The sequence below is a fragment of the Semicossyphus pulcher genome, unplaced genomic scaffold, assembly GCF_022749685.1.
Source record: "Semicossyphus pulcher isolate SPU_LCO1_2020_fin unplaced genomic scaffold, fSemPul1.0.p SCAF_8, whole genome shotgun sequence".
Lineage (NCBI taxonomy): Eukaryota > Metazoa > Chordata > Actinopteri > Labriformes > Labridae > Semicossyphus > Semicossyphus pulcher.
In genome coordinates this window covers 25,247,627-25,271,431 of record NW_027211759.1, presented here as the reverse complement: position 1 = coordinate 25,271,431, position 23,805 = coordinate 25,247,627, and the positions used below count along the sequence as shown (strand labels likewise).

General features: G+C 39.8%; 1 protein-coding gene across 2 annotated transcripts in view; it reads right to left on the bottom strand.

The window, feature by feature from the left end:
* Positions 1-23,805, bottom strand: part of necab2 (N-terminal EF-hand calcium binding protein 2) — a 159,399-nt gene that overhangs the window by 40,502 nt on the left and 95,092 nt on the right. Inside the window, exons 10-12 of one of the 2 annotated variants that reach the window (XM_069685849.1) lie at positions 7,302-7,414; positions 1,271-1,348; positions 465-556 (exon numbers count right to left, since the gene is read on the bottom strand). In XM_069685849.1, the coding sequence (XP_069541950.1) occupies positions 465-556; positions 1,271-1,348; positions 7,302-7,414 (283 nt within the window). The remainder of the gene's footprint in view (positions 1-464; positions 557-1,270; positions 1,349-7,301; positions 7,415-23,805) is intronic. The other variant, XM_069685850.1, reaches the window with a different exon arrangement.

Below are 23,805 nucleotides of genomic sequence, written 5' to 3'. Positions count from 1 at the left end.
TGTGTCTGTGCTCACTGTTCCTGCTTGTTAACTGGTTTAGTGTTTGTCATACATGGATGTGACTCAGGGTGTTCGCTAACCCACAAGGATGAATGTTAACTGTAGTGATGAGAAAACCTGATGAAAGATGAACTTTTTAAGTCTAATAAATACAAATCTTCAGTCAGCTATGACCACAAATACAATGTCATTCTATTTACCTAGCCAGCTGATTAATTATATAACTTTGGTAACGTTTATTGGTCCCTCCCTCCTAGCCCCAAAAATTGTGCAACAAAAAACTAAAATGGCAAACTCACGGCTTCAGAAAAGAAGTCAGAAAACCAGTTGTGGAGGACACAGTGGCAACGTCAACTTATTTTAAACCATTTTTTCCCCACAGGTGTATACACCTTGACAAGTATCTCTATCTCTAAAATCATCAGACTGCTCTTAAAATCAATCTGCTGCATTTCACCACTGACCTGGCACGGCTACAGAGGACATGGTCTCCGGCTGGCACAGTGTGTCCACCTTCACATGCTGAAAGGCTTTGTTGGGGGCCGACTGGAGGTGCCTGGAATCAGAAGAGGGTCAGAAGGTGAGAAGAAGCATACACACACACACACACACACACACATTCACAGCTAAACACATTATATTTATGTACATGAGCACTGGCATCTGCACAGCCACCTATATACGCATGTAAGCACACGTAGCCTCCAAGCGCTTAGCGCAGCCCTCAGCCTTTACTGTAAGTTGAAATATTAATGGCGGTGAGATGCTGTGGGCAGTGGAGCAGAAAGTCGGATCAGCAGGCAGCTACATCAGCAGCCTCTCTTCATGCCCAGCACCATCACTAAATCATGATGACCTGTCGCAACTCAAGTGCTTCAGCAACTCTGAGGCGAGTGAATGGCTGAAGAATGCTAATTAAATGTGGGCGGAGGAATTTTTCCAACAGAGCTCTTGACAGTAATGGAAGAAAAGTGAGCGCCCTCTTTATTTGGCAATCACCAATCAATGAAAACAATGGCATGCTCAGCTCCAAAAAACTTTCACAGGTCTCAGAGTGCTGACTCAAAGGCGTTCTCAGAAACAAAATGAATGCCTACACCCAGTGATGATTTGTAATACTTTAAAAGCACATCAGCACTGGGAATGAAGAACTGTGCAGCAATGGGCCTTCCTCAGCATTTCTACAGATGCTTCACTCTCTCTGTTGATTTGGCTAATACTTCAGAACGAGTCTGCTGCTACATAAAGCCACATGTAATTGAAAACGTACCTTTTCCACTCCTCCTCTCCATCCCAGAACTCGTACACGACAAAGGATAAACCGTCTGGCAGACGCACTGCAGTCACACTGGAGCAGAGTCAGAGGAGAATAGAAATGATGGGATTTTAGAGGAGTGAGTGATGGGTGAGATAGGGAGAGTTATGACAGAATGGTAAGAGGATCATGGAGGGAGGAGAAGGTGAGAAGAAGATGTGCATGTACACAGGTAGATTGATGGAGTGATGGCAGAAAGGGAAAAGATATAAGAAATGGCAGAGGAGAAAATGAGGAAGCAAAAGAAAGGGGGAGAAAGATGACAGGTGCACTTTAGAACATTCTGTTTTGAAATGAAAGTAAACAAACACGTGATCCTGCTTTTGATTTAAGGAAAAAAGATGGTAAATTACTTCATCCCACATACAGTTTTGTCACAGCACTTCACACCAAGATGACAGCCTGGAAAGTTGAATTTGACTTGCATATTATTTTATTCTATAACCTTTAACAACATGGATTTGTGTGAATATGGGTTCAACAGGGTGCGGGACATAATCAACAAGGGCTCTTTGTCCGTGTTTTCTTGAGTGTGTCATTTCCTATTCCCTGCAAGTGCTGCATTTAAGGCCTGTGGGCGGAAATCAACAGTCATGTTTAAACCCAAAATAGAAAAAATATTATTTTCAGGTGGCAGAAGATGTATGCCTGAGAGCTAGTAAAAACCCACATTTCTGGCCACTTCAGGCAACTTTAAATTGGCCACAAAATGAATATATTTTCAATTTATAAAGTTGCACATTCACAATATTCACACGTCGGCAATTTTCCTCTGACGGCACCCTCAGACTGGAACGCTCCAAAGGTATAATCCAAAGGAAAATGTCCTACTTCTGTATTCCAGGTCACAAACCACATAAACGTTGCTTTTATTTCACCCCAGCCTGAATTATCAGCAACTGACAGGAAAATGGGCCGTGAAAAGCTAAAGAGACCTCTGGCCATATTTCAAGGTTAAACAACATATTTGATAACCCATTAGCTGTTGGAGAACAGCTAACGTTAGCATTCAACCACTTCCTATCTAACATTACCATTTAATAGTTAGTAGTAACAGGCTACTTTATGAAAGGCTTAATGAAAGGCTTTATGAAAGGCTTAATTAATAATAAACATCAGTGAACACATATTTGTAATAGATATCTCCCTTTGCAAGCGTTTCTGGTCCACAGGAACAGCTGGACGAGACTTCATGGAAATAGCAAAGTCTCGCTTGAAACTTTTCATTGTCTTTTTAGTTGCTAATGAGAGGGAAGTTAATTTGACAGATTCCCTAAAGGACTTGCAACCTTGAACGCAGCAGTACAAAAATGTAATTTTGTCATTAATTAAGAGACATGATTGTGTCCACCTGAGGAATGTAAGTGTAGTAATGAGCCACTCTAAAAACTGAACACATATTTCAGTTTTTCAGGTTTGTTTCTACAAGCAACCTCTCTCACATTAAGCATAAAATCCATTTTAAACCATCATTTCGTTTTTTTGATCAAATGTACCCGATACTGTAGTCTCAATTTAATGCTTACAGTTGGCAGTCAAACAATTAAAACACTTCATACAGCAATCAACGTTAGGTCATATGGTATAAATTTAAGGGATGGACAAAACATGTGACATGAAATAACTCAGAACTAAAGGCTCTATAAAAGACCTATAAAGAGCACAAAGTGTTGTTTGACTGGACACAAAGGCGTCTAATTCCGAGCCACTGAAAGGGGACAGTAGCATGAATGCAGTGCAAACCCATTTTCAATGGACTCTACTCAATTAGTTGCACCTGCCCTGTTTGGTCATTTGCTGGCTGTAAACGCATCAGAGAGAGAGAAGCGGAGCAGCTGAGGTCGTGTTTATGCAGGTCGGGCGGTGCTATGTAATTTTGCTACCTGTTTCAGCATGAAATTACACTTGCATGATAAGAGTGCCTCTTATCACAAACACAATTTTCATTTCAAATCTCAAAGCAATTTTCACGGTGCATCACAGAGCTCTCTGAAATCACAGAAAACATCACCTTTTCTTAAAGTTTAGTTTTGCCTGAAATAGATTTTTTGTTTTTATTTTGTTTCACTTTGCTTTAATGTTTTTCTACACAGCAGACGAGAGAACTATTCCACAGGGAGTCTGCACTGTGATGCAGGAGAACTGTAACAGGCATCCCGAGCCCCATCACAGACCTTTGGACGAAATGAAAAGTAATAATTTATTTTAAGTCAAAAGAAATATTGAATCCAACCTAGACTTACACTGTTTGCATAAATAGCACTGCTGCTGTAGTAGACTATTATTTGATCATTAAAGGCATGCTGTAGTGGGGAAATTACATTTGACTAACTGAATGCAACATTTTTAATCACTTGATTATATTATACCAAAATTAATTATAGAAAGATTATAACTGGTATGATTGTCTTAAATAACTCCACATCATTACAAAGGGAAATTAATTTGTTTCATTTGTCATCATCTAAATAAATCCTATCAGCGAGCTACAATGGTTAATTCAACTGTAATCTCTTCATCTCGCTCAAGCCCCTTCTCATGCAGCACAGTCCTGCACTAGGACTGTGCTGTGCTCCGCTAGCAGCTGAAGCAATTACACTTACAATCCATTCTAAATAGTCTTGTTTCCAAACTGTATTTATGATTAGATGCACCAAACCACACTGTCACACATGTCCTGTGGAGCACCAAAGTGTTTACAAAAGGAATAATCCCATGGAAAATAAAAAAATGTCACAACAACTAAAGATTTGATTATTTCATCGTGGCGAAATTTACACTCTTACTTAATGTTAGGTTTTAATGTATAATGTGTCATGACAGTGGCGTTTCCCACCTCTTCACCTTTTAGCCAATCACACGGTTGAAGCCTCATTTAGCAGGCTCTTCACCTGCTATCAGATATGGCCAACAAATTATCTGGAGCCTAAACACCAGTAATTATCTATACCTCTTATCCTGTTCAGGGTCACGGGGGGGGCCTGGAGCCTATCCCAGCAGTCATAGGGCGAGAGGCAGCGTTACACCCTGGACTGATCGCCAGTCAATCACACAGAGACAGCCAACCTTTCACGCTCACATTTACACCTATGTCTTTGAGCATGTCTTTGGACCGTGGGAGGAAGCCTGAGTACCCGGAAGGAACCCATGCATGCCCGGGGAGGCCGCAGTGCTAACCACCCCCGTGCAGCTCCAAACACTGAACACTTAGAATTCACAGTGAGTTAAGTTTGACTTGCTCTGTTCAAAATGTTAAAGTTTACCAGGTACTTAGTGTCTCTGGATGATAACTATAACCAATCCCATGTATTACACCATTACTGAGCAATTGGCTTAATCACTGAGTTTGATGTGCACACCCAGTCTAAAGGGCAGTTCCTGCCTGAGCCTGAAGAGGGCACTGGGGGGACAGGCTGCTGCTCACTGCTTCACAAGCAGTAATAGAAATGATTTGAGTTGTGTGAGCTCTGCTGGAGGATATAATAAAGTGTTTGTTCATGTAATCAAACAGTCACCCTAAAAGATAATGAGCTTGGAGGGCAGAGACTACATAAACTTCATATATTACAGCTAGATTGTGCAAGATGAAATAAGGGGATGGGGAGAGAGAGAAGGACAGGCACACAGTGATAGAAAAGAGGGAAAGCTGGAGGTGGCACACAGGGGAGAAAAGCCTCCTCAGAGGTAATGAGCAGGCTTCCTCCATGAACAAAGCTTCTTCCTCATGCATTATTCACTTCAGCTACCTATACACATTGTGCTGCCTGCACAGTGAGAATGAGAGAGTAACAGGGTTCAAACAAGCCTGTGAAAAAGATAATGCTGCAAACAAACAAAAATAAATGCATCATCCAAATGACTGTAGTGTTTCACCCGAAGGCCCCTTCCTGCCTGTGCGTGCTATTTATAAACCCTAGATAAATCATTTAATACATTTTTTTCCATCGGGAGCAGAGTGTGAAGGGGAACAGGAGGTGTGACTGACTGTGTGACATACTCAAGGAAGACCTTAAAAACTGTGAACGTTTGTGAATTACATGAAAAACTGTTTGAAAATGGATGGATTGAGTTGCTAATATATATATACATATATATTTATATATAGCCCAGCTGGATTTCCATTTGTAATGCCTTTAAAATAGTTGATTTTACCATGTTTTCTTCCTCCAACATCCAACTGGTGCTGTCTTAATACAGTAAGTACTGTGTACTGTGTATGCAGACTGTTTTTGTTTACACCACAGACACAACGTACTGACTTACAGTTGCACAATGTGACACACTGCAATGCTGAAAAAAGCTTTTATAATAAAAGTTCAACGTTAAAAAAAGTGCTTAGGTCAGCAGGGAGTAATCCAGAAGCCAGTTGCTGAAATCTTATAGCTCTAAAATAGGTTTTATATTACAGACTTTCAAAGGTCAGAACGTTCAATTTCAACTTTCCTAATGTAGTCTGTCCCTTGACAGGCGGGGTAGAGCTGTGGTTCAATGCAGGCCTTTGCTTGCATGTAACTTATTTATAATAGTGTGAGCCAGAGACACTGGAGCACTTTATAACAAGAAAGATTAAAAAAACTATTTTTCTGACTACGAAACCTCTGCCCTGTTACTCTTTGCAACATCTTCCATGCAGATGATTTGAGCTCATCATTTGCTCTGAAACGGCCACAAGCACCAGTTTAATGCAAGACATGCTGCCACTTTCCTGTTGGGCGGTCAGGAGCTAAATTGCGATGAGGTGCAAACATAAAAAATGTGGATTTATTCCTTTGCTGCTTTTGCATTACTCAGTGTTTTGCTTTCAGATGTTGATTACATACATTCTCATCTCTGGATCTGCTCCAGTGATTTTTGCCCAATCAATTACAATCACTGAAAGCAATTGGATCTATACAACCCACTTTAGTCAAAAGGCAGTAGAGGCACAATAGGCCGAATACTGCAGCTTTGCTCATCTGCACATCACATTGTGCCCAATCTCTCATCACTGCTCTGGCCGGACTCAAACAGCTGTTGTTAGTGACAAATCCCTGAGAAACCCACTGTACCAAATAGCAGACAGATGCAATCATAACTAGCTGGTGAACATTTAGAGAGTAGCAGCTCATGAGCCAGCTACTTTATTTCCTTCAGGAATTGGTGGGGGCAAAAAGCCACACAGACATAATGCACACATAGCAACAGACACAATGAATGTTGCTTTGTGTCTGCTGGGCATGTTCATATGTGTGCATAACAATTTAAAGGTGAAAAAAACAGGTAATGGATGTTTAAAATATTTTGGAAGACATAATAAAGTTATAATGTCGTAAAAAAAACCCAATTGCATGGAATATTCTGCAGTTGCACTGTGCTTTCTGTGTTTAATATAATGATGAAACCCTGTACCGCTGTCTCTTCCCCTCTTTCAGACCCTTTATCCCATATTACAGACTGCAGCAGTGTGAGAAACTTAAAACAAACAGAAGAAATGCTGCAGAGCCGGACCCTTTGAGTCTTGCCAAGGGCATTTGCAGAGAATTACTCTGTACTATGCATACAGTATTTTGAGTCTCTCTGGATATTAGACTGTTTCAAAGCGCCCTGAGGCCCTGAAGGGAGGCCACATGAGGTTTATAATAGGTATGGCATATATAGCAGACTATATTAAAGGTACAATTTTATACGCATGGGTATGCAGCATGGTATCAGCATCCCACTATCCGAAAACACCTGGGAGGTACAGCAGTTTTCAGGGTTTGGGAAGATAATGATAAAACAACCTCTCAAAATGAAGCAGATAAGTTTTCTGTGTGTGTTTGTGTGTGCAATGAAAAATACCGACACAACACAGTCTGAAAGAGGGAATACCTAAGGTAGTACCTAATAAAGTGAGGAAAACCCAAAGGTCCCACCACTTTAAATGGAACACATTAAATATTAAAAAGGTTTGGTTTGTGCTGCGGCAGCGACAGCAGAGACGTTGTACAAAGGTAGTGAGACTTACTGAAAGCAGTCTCTCTGAGTGGAGACATTCTTCAGGTACTGCTTCAGAGCCTCACAAAACTCCCCGAGCTTCTTCTGGGTAACCACCATCTCCTGACGAATCAGCAACAAGGACTGTGGAGGGAGAGGGAGAGAAGAGGTCAGCTTTGTGGTGACATTTTTTAGAATCGTATATTGTATTGTAAGCAGACATATAAAGAAACATATATATGGTTCAGTAGCAAACAATAACACTTGGCTTATTAACTGACTTTTCTATTTTTTCAACCCAAAATCCATTCATAGACTCAGGCTTCTTTCCCAAACACATTCTGTAGAAAATGTAATCACTTCTTGGATTACACTTTCTGTGTCTTCTGTTGGTTATCAATTTAGGCAGCAGTGATATTCTGTGTGTGTGTGTGTGTGTGCGTGTGTGTGTGTGCGTCTTGAACAGAAAGGAGGAGAGTTATTTAATTTTCTGCTTTGCTGTGGTTTGGCTCCGAGGATGAAAGTGTTTGTCTGATGCTCAATCACTTCAGACCAGACTGAAATATATCAACAACTACATGATGGATTGCCACAGTATTTTCTGCAGAGCTTCATGGCCCCCAAAAGATGCATTCTAGTGCCTTTGTTGATCCCCTGACTTTTAGCACATTACATCATTGAAATATAAACACCTAACACCTAATAACTTTTCATCTAGCATCATAATCATTTAAACATTTTGATTTCTCCGATACTTTGGTTTATAGTTTAAACCTGCGAAACTACTCATATTTCCCCTTAGCTGTACTTTGTGTTTTTGTGCTATTTTTGTGCTATTGCTACTAGGTGCCAAAATTAAGACTGTAAACATGCTAAATATTACCTGTGAAACACCCACATTAAATCTGAGTTTTCTGTTTAATGTCAGACTTAAAGCTGCAAAGGGGTCAGCAAGTGTGCTCCTGTTACAAACACATCTGATTAGTAAATGTATAGAAGCTTTAGTTAACTGCTGTCATTGTCATTGGAAGAAGTGTTGTCATCCCAACTAGTAGGAAACATTCCCATAACATTACTACAAGTTCTTATTATGTTTGAAAGAAAATGTTTTGATCTAATATATAGAGAACGTTTTAAGGATGTTTATCATTTCAAATAATGTTCTTGTAACGTTAAAACTTAAACTAAGACAAAACGTTTTAACTGCAACATTCTGAAGATATTTTTTTTAAGCATGTTATTGAGACCTGGGATGTCAGAAGGCCTTTTATAAAACATTTTACATGTTACATAAAAACAAAGGTAGAACATGCTCACTAACATTCTGAGGACCTTTTCAGGATGTCAGTACGGCCTGAACTATCAGAACATGATTTATAAAACGTTTCGGAATTGTGCAACTTTCTGAAAATGTTTTCACAAAACGTTCTCCTACTATTAAAAGGAACATTCTGGGAACCAAATAAAAACGTCCCGCTCAAATCATTACCAGAACAATGCACGTAACATTCTCAGAACGTTCTTAGAACAAAACATTTCCAGCTGGGATTGCATGGGAAGATTACTTTCTGTTGTTATCTAGGTACCAAAGCAGCATTACAATGATACCTGCAGATACCAGGAGATGTGTGATGCAATTAAAATTCTTAATTCATCTGTGGTGCGCCCTTCCAGAGTTTCTGCAGGTAATCTTAAACAGTGTTCAGGCTTCCTGATGACCCAGAAGTCTACAATGCATAAAATGTTACCATAGCATCCTGAGTGGCCTCAATAACTATCCAGATGACTTTGTTTGTCTGTGTGAGGGACAGAGACTTGATGGATAATATGTTGCCGCATTTTACTGTTTGACCTAATTCTTTGTAGAGTAGCTTCCTTACCTGTTGTCCAGTGTAGGGTGTGAAAGGTGTATGCATGTGTATGTGTATGAAACGATACAAGCCTGGAGCCTGGAGTATATTTTTTTCAATTATTTGAAAGAACCAAGGAACGACTGCTGCACTGGTTTTTATCTTAAACTTTGTATGTGCCAGTGTTACTGAGGCACGCTACAGTACAATTAAAAATTCATCCACTCTGACCTAGATAACTCCAGCAGTGTCTTACTGAGACTACACAATACACATCCATGTACACACGCACATACACACATACATACACTTACACACACACTGAAGCCCATTTGCACACTGGAAATCTCACACACACAAACACACAGCTGCAGAAAATGCAAACACATGCACTGTAGCATAACCACCGTGCATGCACAAGCATTGGGTACATATGCATCGACACTATAACACTATGTAAAGAAATGCATCCTCAGATGTATCGTTTTATAATAGATATGAAATTATAATGTCAGATGCTATTATTAGCATTATTTGATATGTTATTATTTACCTCCTTGTTGCAGCTACTTTCTTACTTTTTCTCCTTCACTGTTTGTTATTCGCATCACTGTCAGTTATGACTTGACAATCCCTTAAGGGCCTCGGGTAGTGAAAAGTAGGGTTCCTTTACCTATGTAGTGTACTAAAGCATCGTTTAGGTATTTGTGCTTCACCTGATTGCTTCCATTTTCTCTGCTTTACAGTTCTAGTCAATCTAACAACCAATCAGTCCTTTGTGTCACAAACAATCATAGAGGATACAATATTCACTTGGACATGTTAGATATCATTGTGGAGTGGTTCTCTTTTATCCACTCCCTAAAATAACAATGACAGCATTTCTAAGCAAAGGAAGACATTTTCTTACAGTTTTAATTTTAATTTATGGTTTCATTTCCTTCTAAATGTATTTTTTCCTGGTTGGAAAGAGACCTTGACAGCACTGTCTGTTCAGTACCAAAAGAGAGATGAGGTTGCCACATCTCCACAGAGTGTGTTACTGAGGTGGATAAGGTCTTGAACAAAGTTATTTTAATCCTAAATTTGCTGTCAGAGAGATGGTATTTCAGTATCAGGATGATGTCAGTCCAATATTTGTTTTAGTGATTGAATCTGTTATAACCTGAGCTCACATTCACTTTTCCCATTTGAATTAATAAAAGCTTTCATTATTATTAAACAAGCCGTTACATGCATTTTTTCCAAAGTAATTATACTGCCTGACTACTTTTTAATAACTTTAAATACTCAACAAAAGTACATTTTTTCAGATAATACCTGCATACTTCTGATCAATGCACTTTTACTTTCTTATATTTAAAACTTGGATCTTATCAATATTCAGTTGCATAATGTTAGAGCATATCCACATTGATACAACTTTCTGGATTATACATGACTGGGTTTTCATCTGCATAATGTTGGGATAAGACACGGTGTTAAAATGACAGAGGACATAGCTAAGGAGCAACAGATACAAATGGAATTGAATGAGGCCAGGACATGAGCCTTGTGGGATTCCACTTTTTATCAGTGCTGGGGAAGGACTAAAGCTAACACACAAACATCAGTGTCATAGCCCTGTGCTATTTCTCTTGCTAACCATTTTCCAACTCTTCTAACTTTCCTCTGACTCATCCCCCCCTCCTATGGTTCTCTCTCTGTGTCCTCACTCTGGGCCTCCTCTAGAATACAGATGTGATTAAATCACATTTGTTTGTATTTAATACAATGTTGGTCACTCTGTATTTGGAGCTTTTTCGGAAAATAACCTGTGTTGGCAGCTGTTTCACCCCACTGCCTGGTTCTATCTTTCTACCTACACAGGAAGTGTTGTTTCTGTTATCAGGACAGACATTTGATATGAGAATATGCATCTATTGTGTAAACGGAAATAGGTAGCTGATAAAAATCCTTATCATAGAGCCCTCTCTTTTAAGCCTTTACTCCCGCTTTGCAGCTTGTACAGTTGCAGGCTCAAAGTATTCAACACATCTGCATCCACTTGTGTGGAAGTGTGCCACCATCACTTTGATTTGGCATGTAATGACTGTTTATCTCTTGACATCACTGTTTACCTCCTGCCATTAACTGGAATTGCTGTCATGAGTCAACAGTTTTATTGTAACATTAAGCTGTAAGAATGAAGACATGGCTGTCTGTGAGCAAAGGTGCGTGTTTTATGTGTGTTTATGTGATATATGAGGCAATGATTTCATGGGCGTGTATGTGTGAACACTCATAACAGAGTTGGAACCTGACAGTTTTATAACCTTGAGACATGAACACACACGCAAATACACACAAACATTGCACTAACTCAATTAGAAACACAACATTGCCCAACAGGCTTTGTTAATCTAATCACTACCACTCCATTAATTTACATCTGCTCTCTCCTGACACTGTGGCCCTGCAGTGGTGATAAATCAGCATCCTGTAACTCTCCAGCTCTGCTGTAACCTCACTGCCAAACTCTGTGTAAATGTCCAGCATCAAAGCTACATCCATGTAGGTAACTGGGCAGGTGATGTGAAGCAGTCCCTTTTTGCACTGAAACTAGCACAGTACAGGCAAAACATACATATCTGAAATGATCTTTTCCCTAATGAATACAGCTGAGCGGGTGAAAAAGAACACAGATTTATAGGATATATTTTAAAAGCCAAAGGCAACAACTTTGGTGATTACATAACAGAAATCTTGCTGATCTAACAGCAGGCCGAGAGCACTAATGAACAAGATTTGCTGTTGGTGATGCCAGCTTTTCTTGGCTTCAAAGGAATAGTTCAACATTTTGGGAAAGACACGTTTTCCATTTGTTCCCAGGTGAGATGAATTTTCATGTCTGTGTTCTTGATGAAAATTGAGCCAGTAGAAAGTCAGGTTAGCTTAGCATAAAGACTCAAAATAAAGGAAAGCATGTAGCCTATCATCTTGCTGTTTTTCTTCCTTCATGTTTTGTACAATAAAGTAATCAAGATAAAACATGTTCATTTGGGAGCTTTAGGGGCGGTGGTACGAGGATTTTGGTACCCTCAAAGACAGTCAGGTTTGCTGTTTCCTTGCTTCTGGTATCAATCTTCTCAACTAACTTTCAGGAAGACATTTTTCCAAAAAACTCCCCTGTAAAGTGCACTTGGCCAGAAGTAAGCATTTAAAACCCCAAATCAGTTGATTTGAGTTAATGGCCCAAGCCCAATCTCCACCCTAAAGCCTAAGCACTGAACCCCTTCAGGGGGCAATAATGACGTCGGGCATGCAATGCGTGAGTCCGTGAGAAAGGTGTTATTTTTAATTCTTTGCGAATATTTAACAGAGAAACATAAACATATCTAAAAATGTGCTATAAATAACCACATAAATATTAACTAAATGTGGTCATTTACAGATTGACGTATTTTATGTTCCTGTTACCTCCATGATAACTTTGTTTACATTTAGGTTTTTTTTGTTCAATACTAATTCAACATACAAACATTTGTTCACATTTAGTGGGGGCTGGGCAATCACTTTTGTATACGTCACCAAGTTGGCTCTGAACTTTGGGTAACTACCAAAGGAAAGTCTGCAACTATGGGGACTCAAGGAAGGTCTGCAATTCGGCGTTGAAAGGTCTGCATCAGAGCCCTCAGTCACTTGGTGATTTTTCAGTGGGACAGCTCTAAGCACTCACACACTTACCGGGAACACGCATTCAGCCAGGATGTCACAATAATATAATTCTCTAGTGCAACTCAAATCAGAGGTCTTTTTACAGTTTCTAATAACATATTCAAATTAATCTGTCCTTTGTACCTCCAAACCAAATTGTATAAAGTTTTTCCACTTAACTTTTTACAGGAATATCTCATTTTAACCGACTAATGTCTAACAGAGTGCCACCTTCAGCTCAACCTATCCAAGCCTGAGCTCCTTGTCATCCCAGCCAGTCCCTCTATGCAACCACAGATCAATATCCAGTTTGGACAAACTGAACTCATACCCACTAAGTCCGCCCAGAACCTGGGCGTCACAATTGACGACCAGCTAACTTTTAATGTGGCCTCGATTGCTCGGTCATGTCGATTTGCACTGTACAACATCAGGAAGTTCAGACACTACCTTTCAGAGCATGCAACACAACTGCTGGTACAGGCTCTTGTGATATCACGCATTGATTACTGCAACTACCTACTGGCAGGCCTTCCTGCATGCACATTCAAACCTCTGCAGATGATCCAGAATGCAGCAGCGCGACTGGACTTCAATCAACTAAAAAATGGCACGTCACTCCACTGCTCATATCCCTCCACTGGCTCCCAGTCGCCGCTCGCATCAAACTCAAACCCTGTTGCTTGCTTACAAAACAGCAACAAAAATGTCTCCTGCCTACCTGAACGCCCTCATCCAGGTCTACACTCCGTCCCGCCCACCACGCTCTGCCAATGAAAGGAGCCTGGTACTCCCATCACAACAGGGCCCTAAGTCGCTAACTACACTCTTTTCCTCAGTAGCCCCCCGGTGGTGGAACGACCTACCAAACTCCATTCGGTCCGCAGAGTCCCTTTCACCTTTAAGAAGGAGCTAAAGACCCAGCTCTTTATGAACACCTCTGCACTTTATGATATTGATGATGATGACATCGAGGATGTAGTTTATGCTGACTAGGATTTTCATGATGATGATAATGACTATACTGATCTTGTTGATGTTGCTGATGATGAAAAAAGCCCTATACACTGCCTGTTGGCACCAGTGTCCAATCGCACTTGAAGCTGTTTGTTGGCACTTACTGACTTTGTTCCCTCCTGTCCTGATCGTTGCTTGTGTTGTATTAACTCTCAGATGTACGTCGCTTTGGACAAAATCATCTGCTAAATGAAATTGTAACATTGTAACAGAGCAAAACTGAAAAATATTGACTCTAAAATAATAGCAAATAATAGAATAAAAACTACTGTTGAAAGTATGTCTAATTTATGTGCAGTGGTGAAGTATAAACTCCCATACTCTCAGACATAACGCTGATAAAATGGGCTTCTTGTCCTCAGTGGTACTAACAGTGTTGATTGATATACAGTGGCAGAACAAAGAGGAAAGCAGGCATTTAATTGGATGCCTTAATCTATGTTATGGAATCCTTTCAGTGAATATTATTAATTTCCTGAAATGAGACATCAGCTTAATGCATGACATGAATTTTGCTCACTCGTTATGCTACTGCAGGGATGTGTTCGCTAATGCTGATTTCCTGAATTAAAATGTCTGACGGCATTTTCTATTCTGTCTCTAAATAGATTCAGTAGAATACATGAAGTCATGCCGAGTCTCTTCAGTAACAGGAATGTGTGAGATGCACTAAAGGAACCTTGTACTGAAACTTGTATCGTCACTAGGAATACCTCTGCTGGTATTGTTCAGTGAGTAGTATGACTAATAGCTTCGATTAGGAGATGGAAGTAATTCCTTTAAAAGGTTGTGCGTTTTCCTTCAGGAAAAATCACAATAGTGCTTTTTCTCAAAGATCCACAAGACTCAGAAGAAGGCAGCTCATTTCCGTGCATTGTTTAAAAGCCACCTGTCAATACATGTGATATACTGGAGATGCTCTGCCGTGTCTGTTCAGTATATAAATGAAGGTGTGCTTCATCATCAAGAACAGCTCTAATAGTGATTCTTCTTGCACATATAAAGGCTGCAAATTATTGCATGCAGTGTGTGTGTGTGTGTGTGTGTGTGTGTGTGTGTGTGTGTGTGTGTGTGTGTGTTTATAGGAAGCTATTGACTCTACAAGCCTGTTTAATAGGACAAGGCAAACTATCACAATGTCGTAAAGATATGTGGAGCCTCGCTCAGAGGCCTGAATAAATATTATTGATTCTCTCTTTCTCTTTGCTCCATCAGCATTCTTCAAAGCTGCTTTTTCTATCTAGACCTTTTGTCCTGTGTCATGTCCTTTTTCTCATCATGAAAAACAAAAAACAATAAAAAAATATACATAAAAGAATGTGTGATCTTTTTAAGATGTGGTCATTGTATCAAGTTGAAATTTCATGTATTTGCAACATTTAATGATAAAGTTTCATTACCACACTCAGGCAGAGGTCAGTCATGATGCTCCAGCTGGTGTTACACACTTTCTTAGTGAGACTTTCAACTAAAAATTAAGACTTAAGTGCTAGTTCAAGCAGGAAGTCAACTGCCCAACTGCCTATTGCATCGCTGCATTCAAGGATACACCTTGTAACTATTATCCAATGATCATTTTAGCTGCAGAATATGTAGGGGAGACCAGGGCATCTTGTCACACGGGCAAGTTGTCACGTTGTTCATATTTTCACCAGAAGAGGGCACTACTTTAAAAGTCGAATACTAGTTTTGTGCATCTACTTGGTCTGATGTCATACCCCATCTGTGACAAGCAAAGCACACTGTTAACTGAGGTGGGGACTTCTTTACCATTTTTCACATTCTAATGTAAAACAATTTAACTTGACATTTTTTGTTATAATGTTCCAGTTAATAATCTTCACAATTATATATTTTTACTTGGTAGAGGAGAGAATAAAGTCTTGTTATACTTTTGCTAATGACCTGCTTTAGGCTAGCTTGAAGATACAGAACAATAGTGGTGGTTTGGGGAAACTTGTATCAGTGATTTTGGGCCAAGCTATCACATTTGACAACTTGCCCCAAAAATCACTATGACAAGTTGCCAGTATACATAGACAGAAAGTCTTCTTGTCAACTGTTGTCACATATGATTTTGATTTTGGGAATGTGTTTTTAGAGAAAGGAAGGGAGGGAGGAAGGAAGGAAGGAAGGAAGGACGGAAGGGAGAAGAGATGGTCAGGAATTATATATTACACCAGTGAAGGAGACACTTCTTGCCTGCCTTGCCTGTGCCTGCCTTTTAACTTTTTACAAGGTTTAAAAAGTAAAAGGCAGGCAACAAGGTAAAGAGAAGAAGAATCTATTCCAAAAGAAATGTGGGGGAACCAAATCTAAAAATCTATAATCTATGTAAAAACAAATCTAAAAAACCAAAGAAGGCTGTTATAAAAGGAAAGACTCCCGATGCATCTTCATCCATTGAAGATGAGTGCCTGTGCCCTGTTTGTGTGGAGCCATTTGCGAACAGCCGTCCAAGAGAGACTTGGGTCGCAGTGCCACGGCCATGTTCCAGGATTGATTTAAGTTCAATGATTGAATTAATCAATCTTTTTTCTGTAGCTGAATTGAATTTTGAGTTTTATAAAAAATTAACCCCACAATGAATTGTTTGTTTTTTTTATTTGTTGAAAAATCCAGAGTGACACCCTACCCCACATAGTGTGACAACTTACACTGGGGCAAGGTGTCACATGTGCACACTCACTATTTATTTGCCTATAACTCTGTACTGATAAAATATATGAAAATGAGACTTTGTTCTTTCATTTGTTATGCAATTTTGTAACACTATGATGTAATGATCCCATGATATATAAAAGAGTATGACAAGTGTGACATGATGCCCCGGTCTCCCCTAATCCAAGTAAAGTATGGTTCCTCTCTTTCTTATGAAAAGAGTGTTCAGGTTACAGATAAAAACAAAGTGAGAGGAGGGAGATTTTTTTATTTTGTATTTCAGGAATAAAGTATAAATATTCATTGAAAAGTTAAATTGTTGAGAATAAAGTGGAAAAAAAATGTCTGTTGCACAGCTCGAAATAAGAAAAAATAAGGACTAAGATGCAACATATTTGCAACAATTTGTTTTTGTTTCTTAAAATGCAAAATGCCTGCCACAGAAAGTTTAATTTTGTCTCCACATTTCTCCTTTATTCTCATAGTGAAACATCTTCCTTCTTTATTTCTGGCCCCAATACTCACTCTTCACTTCATGCTGTATGCTGTCATTGCAGACTGTGCTCCTTTACATCTTCGCCCCCAACCCTCCCCTCTGCCACCAGTGTCATAAATTCCTGGGGGGATCTCTGATTGGCTGCTATATATATAGATCTTTCCTCATACATTTCTCTAATCAACAGGGTCAGCACCGGATTTTTATATATATAAATAATATTTATAAATAAATATTATATGCTGTATGTTCAAGTGTTAGCATGGTACAGTCGACATGCTTTTAGCCCCTTTATGCCCATGAAATGTCATTTTTGATTTAATCCCTGTTCAATGCACTTAAAAGGACAATGCAACAAAACTTCATGTAGTTACAGTGGGGACATACACTGGAAAATTGGAGTAGACTGAAAGTATGTCAACTGTAGAAACTACAACCCCCGCCTCTCTCTCTCCATGTCCTCACATCTGTATGCACACCCCCTGGTGAGGCTTTGCACTGACAACTGTATAAAATATGCAGAGATCATCACCATCTATCAAGGACACATACAGTCTACTATATGTGTGTTAAGCAGGTGTGTGTGTGCTAATACGCTGCATTAATGTGTGTGTATTTAGCATGCTGTAGTGTACGATGTTATCCCACCGGGTATGCAAATGAAAGATGATGTGTTAGCATGTTTTGTGGGGGGGGGGGGCTGATCAGTGGAGCGTTACCATGGGAACTGGGAAATACCAGTTACCCACATTCAGGTCTTCTCCTCGCACCTTGTCTTATTTTTGGCTCCTCATCATCCCACACACTCCCACACCGTCTTTCCTCAGGACTACTACCCCACTTCTCCTCATCGCCCCACTTCTTGTTTTTGTGACATCTCCAGCCTCTGCAGCCTTCTGCTCCCCTCTTCTCCTTTTTCTCCTACGATATCCACACATCCATATATATTTTCTCTCTCTTATTTCCTCTACTTCACATTTCACCATTCCTGTCTCTCTTCCCTTTTCTCACCCCTCCTCCCTCTTTCCCTCTCTCTTGCTCTCCCTCCTCCTTGTTCTTGGCTCAAGGAATCCCTCATTTAATGAAACAAAGGAAAGGAAGAACAGCTTCATTAGCTCAGGAAGAATTTGCATATCTCTCCTTGGGCTGCAATAATAGATGGATGACTCGAGTATGTCCAAAGGAGCTGACTGCAGCAGTGAGAAAAGAAGAAAAAGACCCTTACAGTAAGCAGCAGCAGAACACTTACAAAATGGTTGTCATCGGCTCAGGCCTACAGCACCTTGCCAACTATGCTGTCCTTTCTTTTCAGGCTATTAGACTTGATAACTTAGTTAAGAGGTTGACAGAAAGTTGGCTCAAAGTATAGAGAAAGTACAAGAACTGATGAGTTTAGATTGTGTTTCAGTGCAAGTCAAAGAAGCAATATAATTCATTTGGACAGTTTCTATTTCATGGTGAGTGAGGAGACTAAATAGGTCATTGTGTTGAAATGATGGTAGAAAAATCATTAGAGGTGTAGTCATATTATCTGGCAGTCCGATTAAACAGCATTCTGTTATAAATAATACAACCACTGGATATTTAAAGCTGCATTCATGCTTTTAAAAGTTAAGACAAAAGCCTGATTTATACTGCTGTGCTCAACATACGCAGAGCGTATGACGTAGGCTAACAGTTTTGAGTGACACAGAACATTTATACACACAATGCTTATAGATATCGGGCCTGATAATCACCATTCATGTTTGGCTTCAAGTGAATGTAGCTAACATCATGTACAGTGTGCCCCTCTGTAGTTTAAACTGTTTGTTGCAGTCTGCATTGCTGTGACGTGTAATTACAGCAAGTCATCCTGACCAAGATTAGGGTATAGTGTCCGTTCTGTATTGTGTGAATTCATTGCAGAAATACTGTATGTATTAAGTTGAATCCATACATCCATTATCTATACCTCTTATCCTGGTTAGGGTCGCAAGGGGCTGGAGCCTATCCAAGCTGTCATTGGGCAAGAGGTGGGGTACACCCTGGACTGATCGCCAACCTTCCATGCTCACATTCACACCTACAGGAGTTTAGAGCCACCAATTAGCCTAACGAGGAAGCCGGAGTACCTGGTTGGAACCCGTACAGGGGAGAATATGCAAACTCCACACAGAACGGCCCTCTAGCGTCCGAACTGGCATTCTAATTAGGAACCTTCCAGCTGTGAGAGGACAGCGCTAACCAATGCTGTAGCCCCTTAAGCTTAATGTATAGGGAACAAATGGCAGTACACGTCTAGCAGACATTCTGTCAGTGTTCCTATGACCGCACAAAACACAATTCAACATTGACTACTGCTTTTTCTCTGGTCACCATCAACTGTCTGCAAAACATTTGACAGTTTAATTCTATCACTGTGTGGTTTTACTGTACAAAGTGGGTTTATTACATTTAGGCTAAAAGACTTCTATAGTGTCTGGAAATGAAGTTGATGAGAACAATGAGAGAGATTCAAACAGTTGAGGTCACAAACCCAAAACAACTACCTTAAAAAAATACTTAAAATACTGTGGTGCAGAGCTGAGATGAACTGCGGACCCTTTTCAGATTACACATTTGATTGACATACAAAAGTATTAATTAATGAAGCTTTAACTTAGTTACAGTCACCATGTTGTCTATGTGGGCTCTGGGTGTTGCCTCCTCATTTCAAAGACAGTACAGCAGGTAACTTGAAGACTCTGTTGTTCTGCTGAGTGACCTTTAAGTGATATCTGGGATACATGCACATCAATTAGCTCCTAGCATCAAAAACTAAAACAAGAGCAACAGCTAGACAAGTTAAATGTAACCTGAGCCTAAAAATCTCGAGCATCCGTTAATGGAAGCAGACAGTGGTTGTAGTATGCAGCTCCCAGATGTCATCATGTGCATTAAAATCACATCACTGAGACTATTGCTGCAATTATTAATGGGCCAGCTTGCTCGGTGGAATTAGAATGACTGGCTGCACTGAACACTTTGAGGTTCCATAATGCACTAATGAGCTGCGGGACTGCACATCCGCTCATTCATATTTTGCCTGATAAAACAACAGCAAATCTCTTTAGGCACTCGGCTATTTATAGGGACATTTCAGAGATTAATTCTTCACCCGGACGAATCACTTGCATATAAGATGAAAGTGCAAAAAGTTTCTGGGAAAATCAAAAAGAGATACTTCTCAAAACCATTTTTTTAACCTAACATGTAGATTGATTGTTCACGTGTTCTTAGTGCCACTAAGTACTAAAAGTCAAAAGAGGATTGCCACCACCATCAACCTCGATCTTTTTATGTGCTTCTGCCTCACAGATCCAGCATTGACAACTTCTTTCTGAAGCTGCATGTCTCTCTTTATCCCGATGATTCCCTCTCTCACACACACGCACACAGATATCTTACACACCAGCGACTTTCGCGCTCCGCTGATGCAACTGATCCTCATGCCTGTATATCTATTCATGTATTGTCCTCTTTTTGTTTCACTGTTGCAACATTAGTCTCTCTATATTCGTTGTCTGTATTTTGATTGATAACATGCTAAACTGAATAAGCAATTTAGAGCCTGTAATTACCTTCATGAACAGTTTCATGAGGAATACGAGCTAACATTCTCAGATTTCATGAATGTCTGCCTCCTCATTATTTGCAGACAGATTTCTTTCTTTGCTTATTGCTCCCAACACGAATCATTTCAATCTGCCTCTTGCTTATTCATCTATCTTACAAATTATTCCTCTATAAAAGATAACATCTCATGAGGGACACATTTTGGTGTGGAACTTCTCTATGTGCATCAACGGCATGTTTACAGAACAATATTTCAGCTCCTTTAGTTCAGGTTTGTTTAGGCAGATGAGAACACAATAATTTGAATTTAAAAAGGGAGCGATTACCGGAACCTGCTGTTTGTTTTACAGGAGAGAGTCAGTGCAGTTTGGTAGGAGTGTCAAAGCCATGAAAGAATGTAATGACGCTAAAAACCTATTTTTTAAAACAGACAAATGATGAAAGGATGAAGTCTGGGATCACTTTCGACTGATGCATTATGGTGAGGCTGTATGGTGGCCCTGAGAGCTCAACACACTGCAATTTAGTAAACAATTACAAAAGAAACAACACAGGTCACAAAAGCACCTTGATCTATTTAAAAACGTGGTGCATTTAGTAAATGCACTGCAAATGTAGCCAACAAAAACCACACCCAAACACCAAATCATCATCGAATAACCACAACATAACCGAATCCTGCAACCCAACCGTATTCACAACACAACCAAACATCACAGAGAATGGGATTCCCATGAAATGTCCCGCTCCCTGGTCAGAAGCCAACGGAAGTCAAAGTTCCAGTTTGTGGAGCACAATGGTGTTTGACGCACTAATTCTAGAGACTGGGATCAGTTTTGTTTTATTTGTGTGTGCTTGGTAGACAGCAAACTCATGCATGCAAAAAGTGTCTAATTCATTCTGTCCCCAAACTTATCTGCATTCGCTGTAGTAGAGCTCTGTGTCTCACCTCCATTTACGGTCTGTCTCCCTGGATTTATTTGTGTGCAACTCATTGACTCTCTCTCTCTTTTGTCCCCAGTACCTCAGTTATATTGACATTGTGATTTACATTCATTGAGCCCTGAATGTAAGTGAAATAATGCTGCACTGACTCCAAGAGATGATTAAAAATATTGGAGCTGACTGCAAAGAAGCTGACAATGTACTGTGTGTGTGTGTGTGTGTTTGTGTGTGCGTGTGTGTGTGTGTGTGTTTGTTTCAGGGTTTTAATCGGGAGGTGTTTTCCTCCTCTGGGTAATTCTGTTGTTTTCTTTTAAAAATCCTTTAAATGTATTTGTGTGACTTGCGTAAGGGAGCCTTTTGTTTTGCTTCACTATAAAGTTTAGTCTGTTTTGATGTTTTATGATAACAGTCTGGATTTTTAATGAATAAATATTGATAGTAAAACATGTTATTTTTGCAGAAAAATAGACAACTTACTGAAAAACTGGGATTTCAGTACAGTTGGGTAAAAGTCTGTCACTAAATGAGGATTTCAAGATTTGTGCTGATATTTCAGAATTATTTCACACCACTCCTTTCCTATTGTGTAACCTTTTTAAACAGTAATGTTAGCCAGGAAATGATTGAAATATCACCCGCAGTCCCTCCACAATTTAATAATCTGTTTTCTTTTCAGTTTCCAGTCAGACGGGAAGCGATTAAATGATTTGTCTTGATTATTTTTCGAGCGGAACGCACCAGTATGACATAATCCTGCTGATTGCTGATAACAACATTTGAGCTTTCCATCCTGAGCGTGATGTCATAGGAAATTGGCCAGCGTGTGAAATAGTTAAAAGAGAGAAGGACAATAAAGGCTAGGTGGAAATATACAGAGGAGGGAGAAGCACACAAAGACACGTCAAAGACACGGGGACAGATACAGTAAACACGCTGACAGTTTTGCAGGCTAAGTGGACTAAATTGTGTTGCAGCAGAGACAGAAGGAAGGAGGGAGGGGTAGAAACAAACAAAGAGGCAGTGTGGGTTGTGGTTGATTAATGCACGTAGGAGCGGTTATTGAATTTACAGAGAAATTCTCCTACACCAAGAACGAAAACAGCCACCGGGGGATTAAGGTCTTTTGGGGGAGCAAATGCCACCATTCACACATCACGACACACACTTAATCAGACTCCTCTTACCAACAGACTTGTCAAAAATGAATGATTTTGCTGAACCTTATATGACCCAGTCACAATTCTTTTTGCTATTTCTTTGTAGTTATAGGAAATGTATGCAACAGAAAAAAGTAATGAATGGAACATGTACCAAAAAGCCCTCAAGTAACTCTTTTCATTCTCATCTCAATAGCATTTTAACTGATGGTAACATCCGTTAGCAAATTTATTTGGAGACAAATTAAAAACTGTAAATAAATAGAACTGTTGCTGAAAATAGAAAGCTTCCACTGGCCTGTAGCTCCCAAATATTAATATCCTTAGATCCTGTCGCTGGCTCTCAGCCCCTAGCTGTCATGTATGATCCTTGTTTATTTATATATTTGTTTTTTTAGTTTCATTTCCTGTTTTATTTTGTAATTTTTATTGTTTTCACCTGTGTCTTGTTAGTCCCAGCCGTGTGTGATTACCCCGTGTTTTATAAGACTCTGTGTTCCTTCCCTTCTGTGCAAGTTCGTCTTTCCTCTTTGTCTATCTTTGTGAAACCTTTGTCAACTTCATCAACCCTGATCCTAGTTTCCTCATGGCTTCCTGTGTGGTTTTCACCCGTGGCTCTTACCTGTTTTGTTGGACCCTGTTGGATATTGTATGCCTGCACCCCCTGGACTCAGTTACTAAGTAAGCCTTTTGTTTTGCCTTTTGGATTGTTTTGTTTATGAAACTTGTTTCTGCATAGTCTGCATCTGGGTCCTCTCCCTTTTTAATTACACTCCAAACGTGACACGTTCCAAAGACAAATATTTACAGCTCACAGTTGAATAGTTTCAGCGGGAGCAGGTCCTGGTGTTTGGGACGGGCCATGGTTTCCGTCATTACTTCTATACTTCCACAGTGAACCACGCATAAATTGGTGTCCCAGTGTGTGATTTTACACAGCGTTACAGCATTGCGGAAGCAAAAAAAGCACAATACACAATCACACAGTGCTGTTCTGTCCTGCTGGCTCTGCTGTTTACACTAATGATGTTTCGCCTCTGCTACTACTTTTTTTTCACCTTTAACTGAAGCTCTTATAATCATGAGATACCCTTTTGTAAGGAATAGCATTTTCTA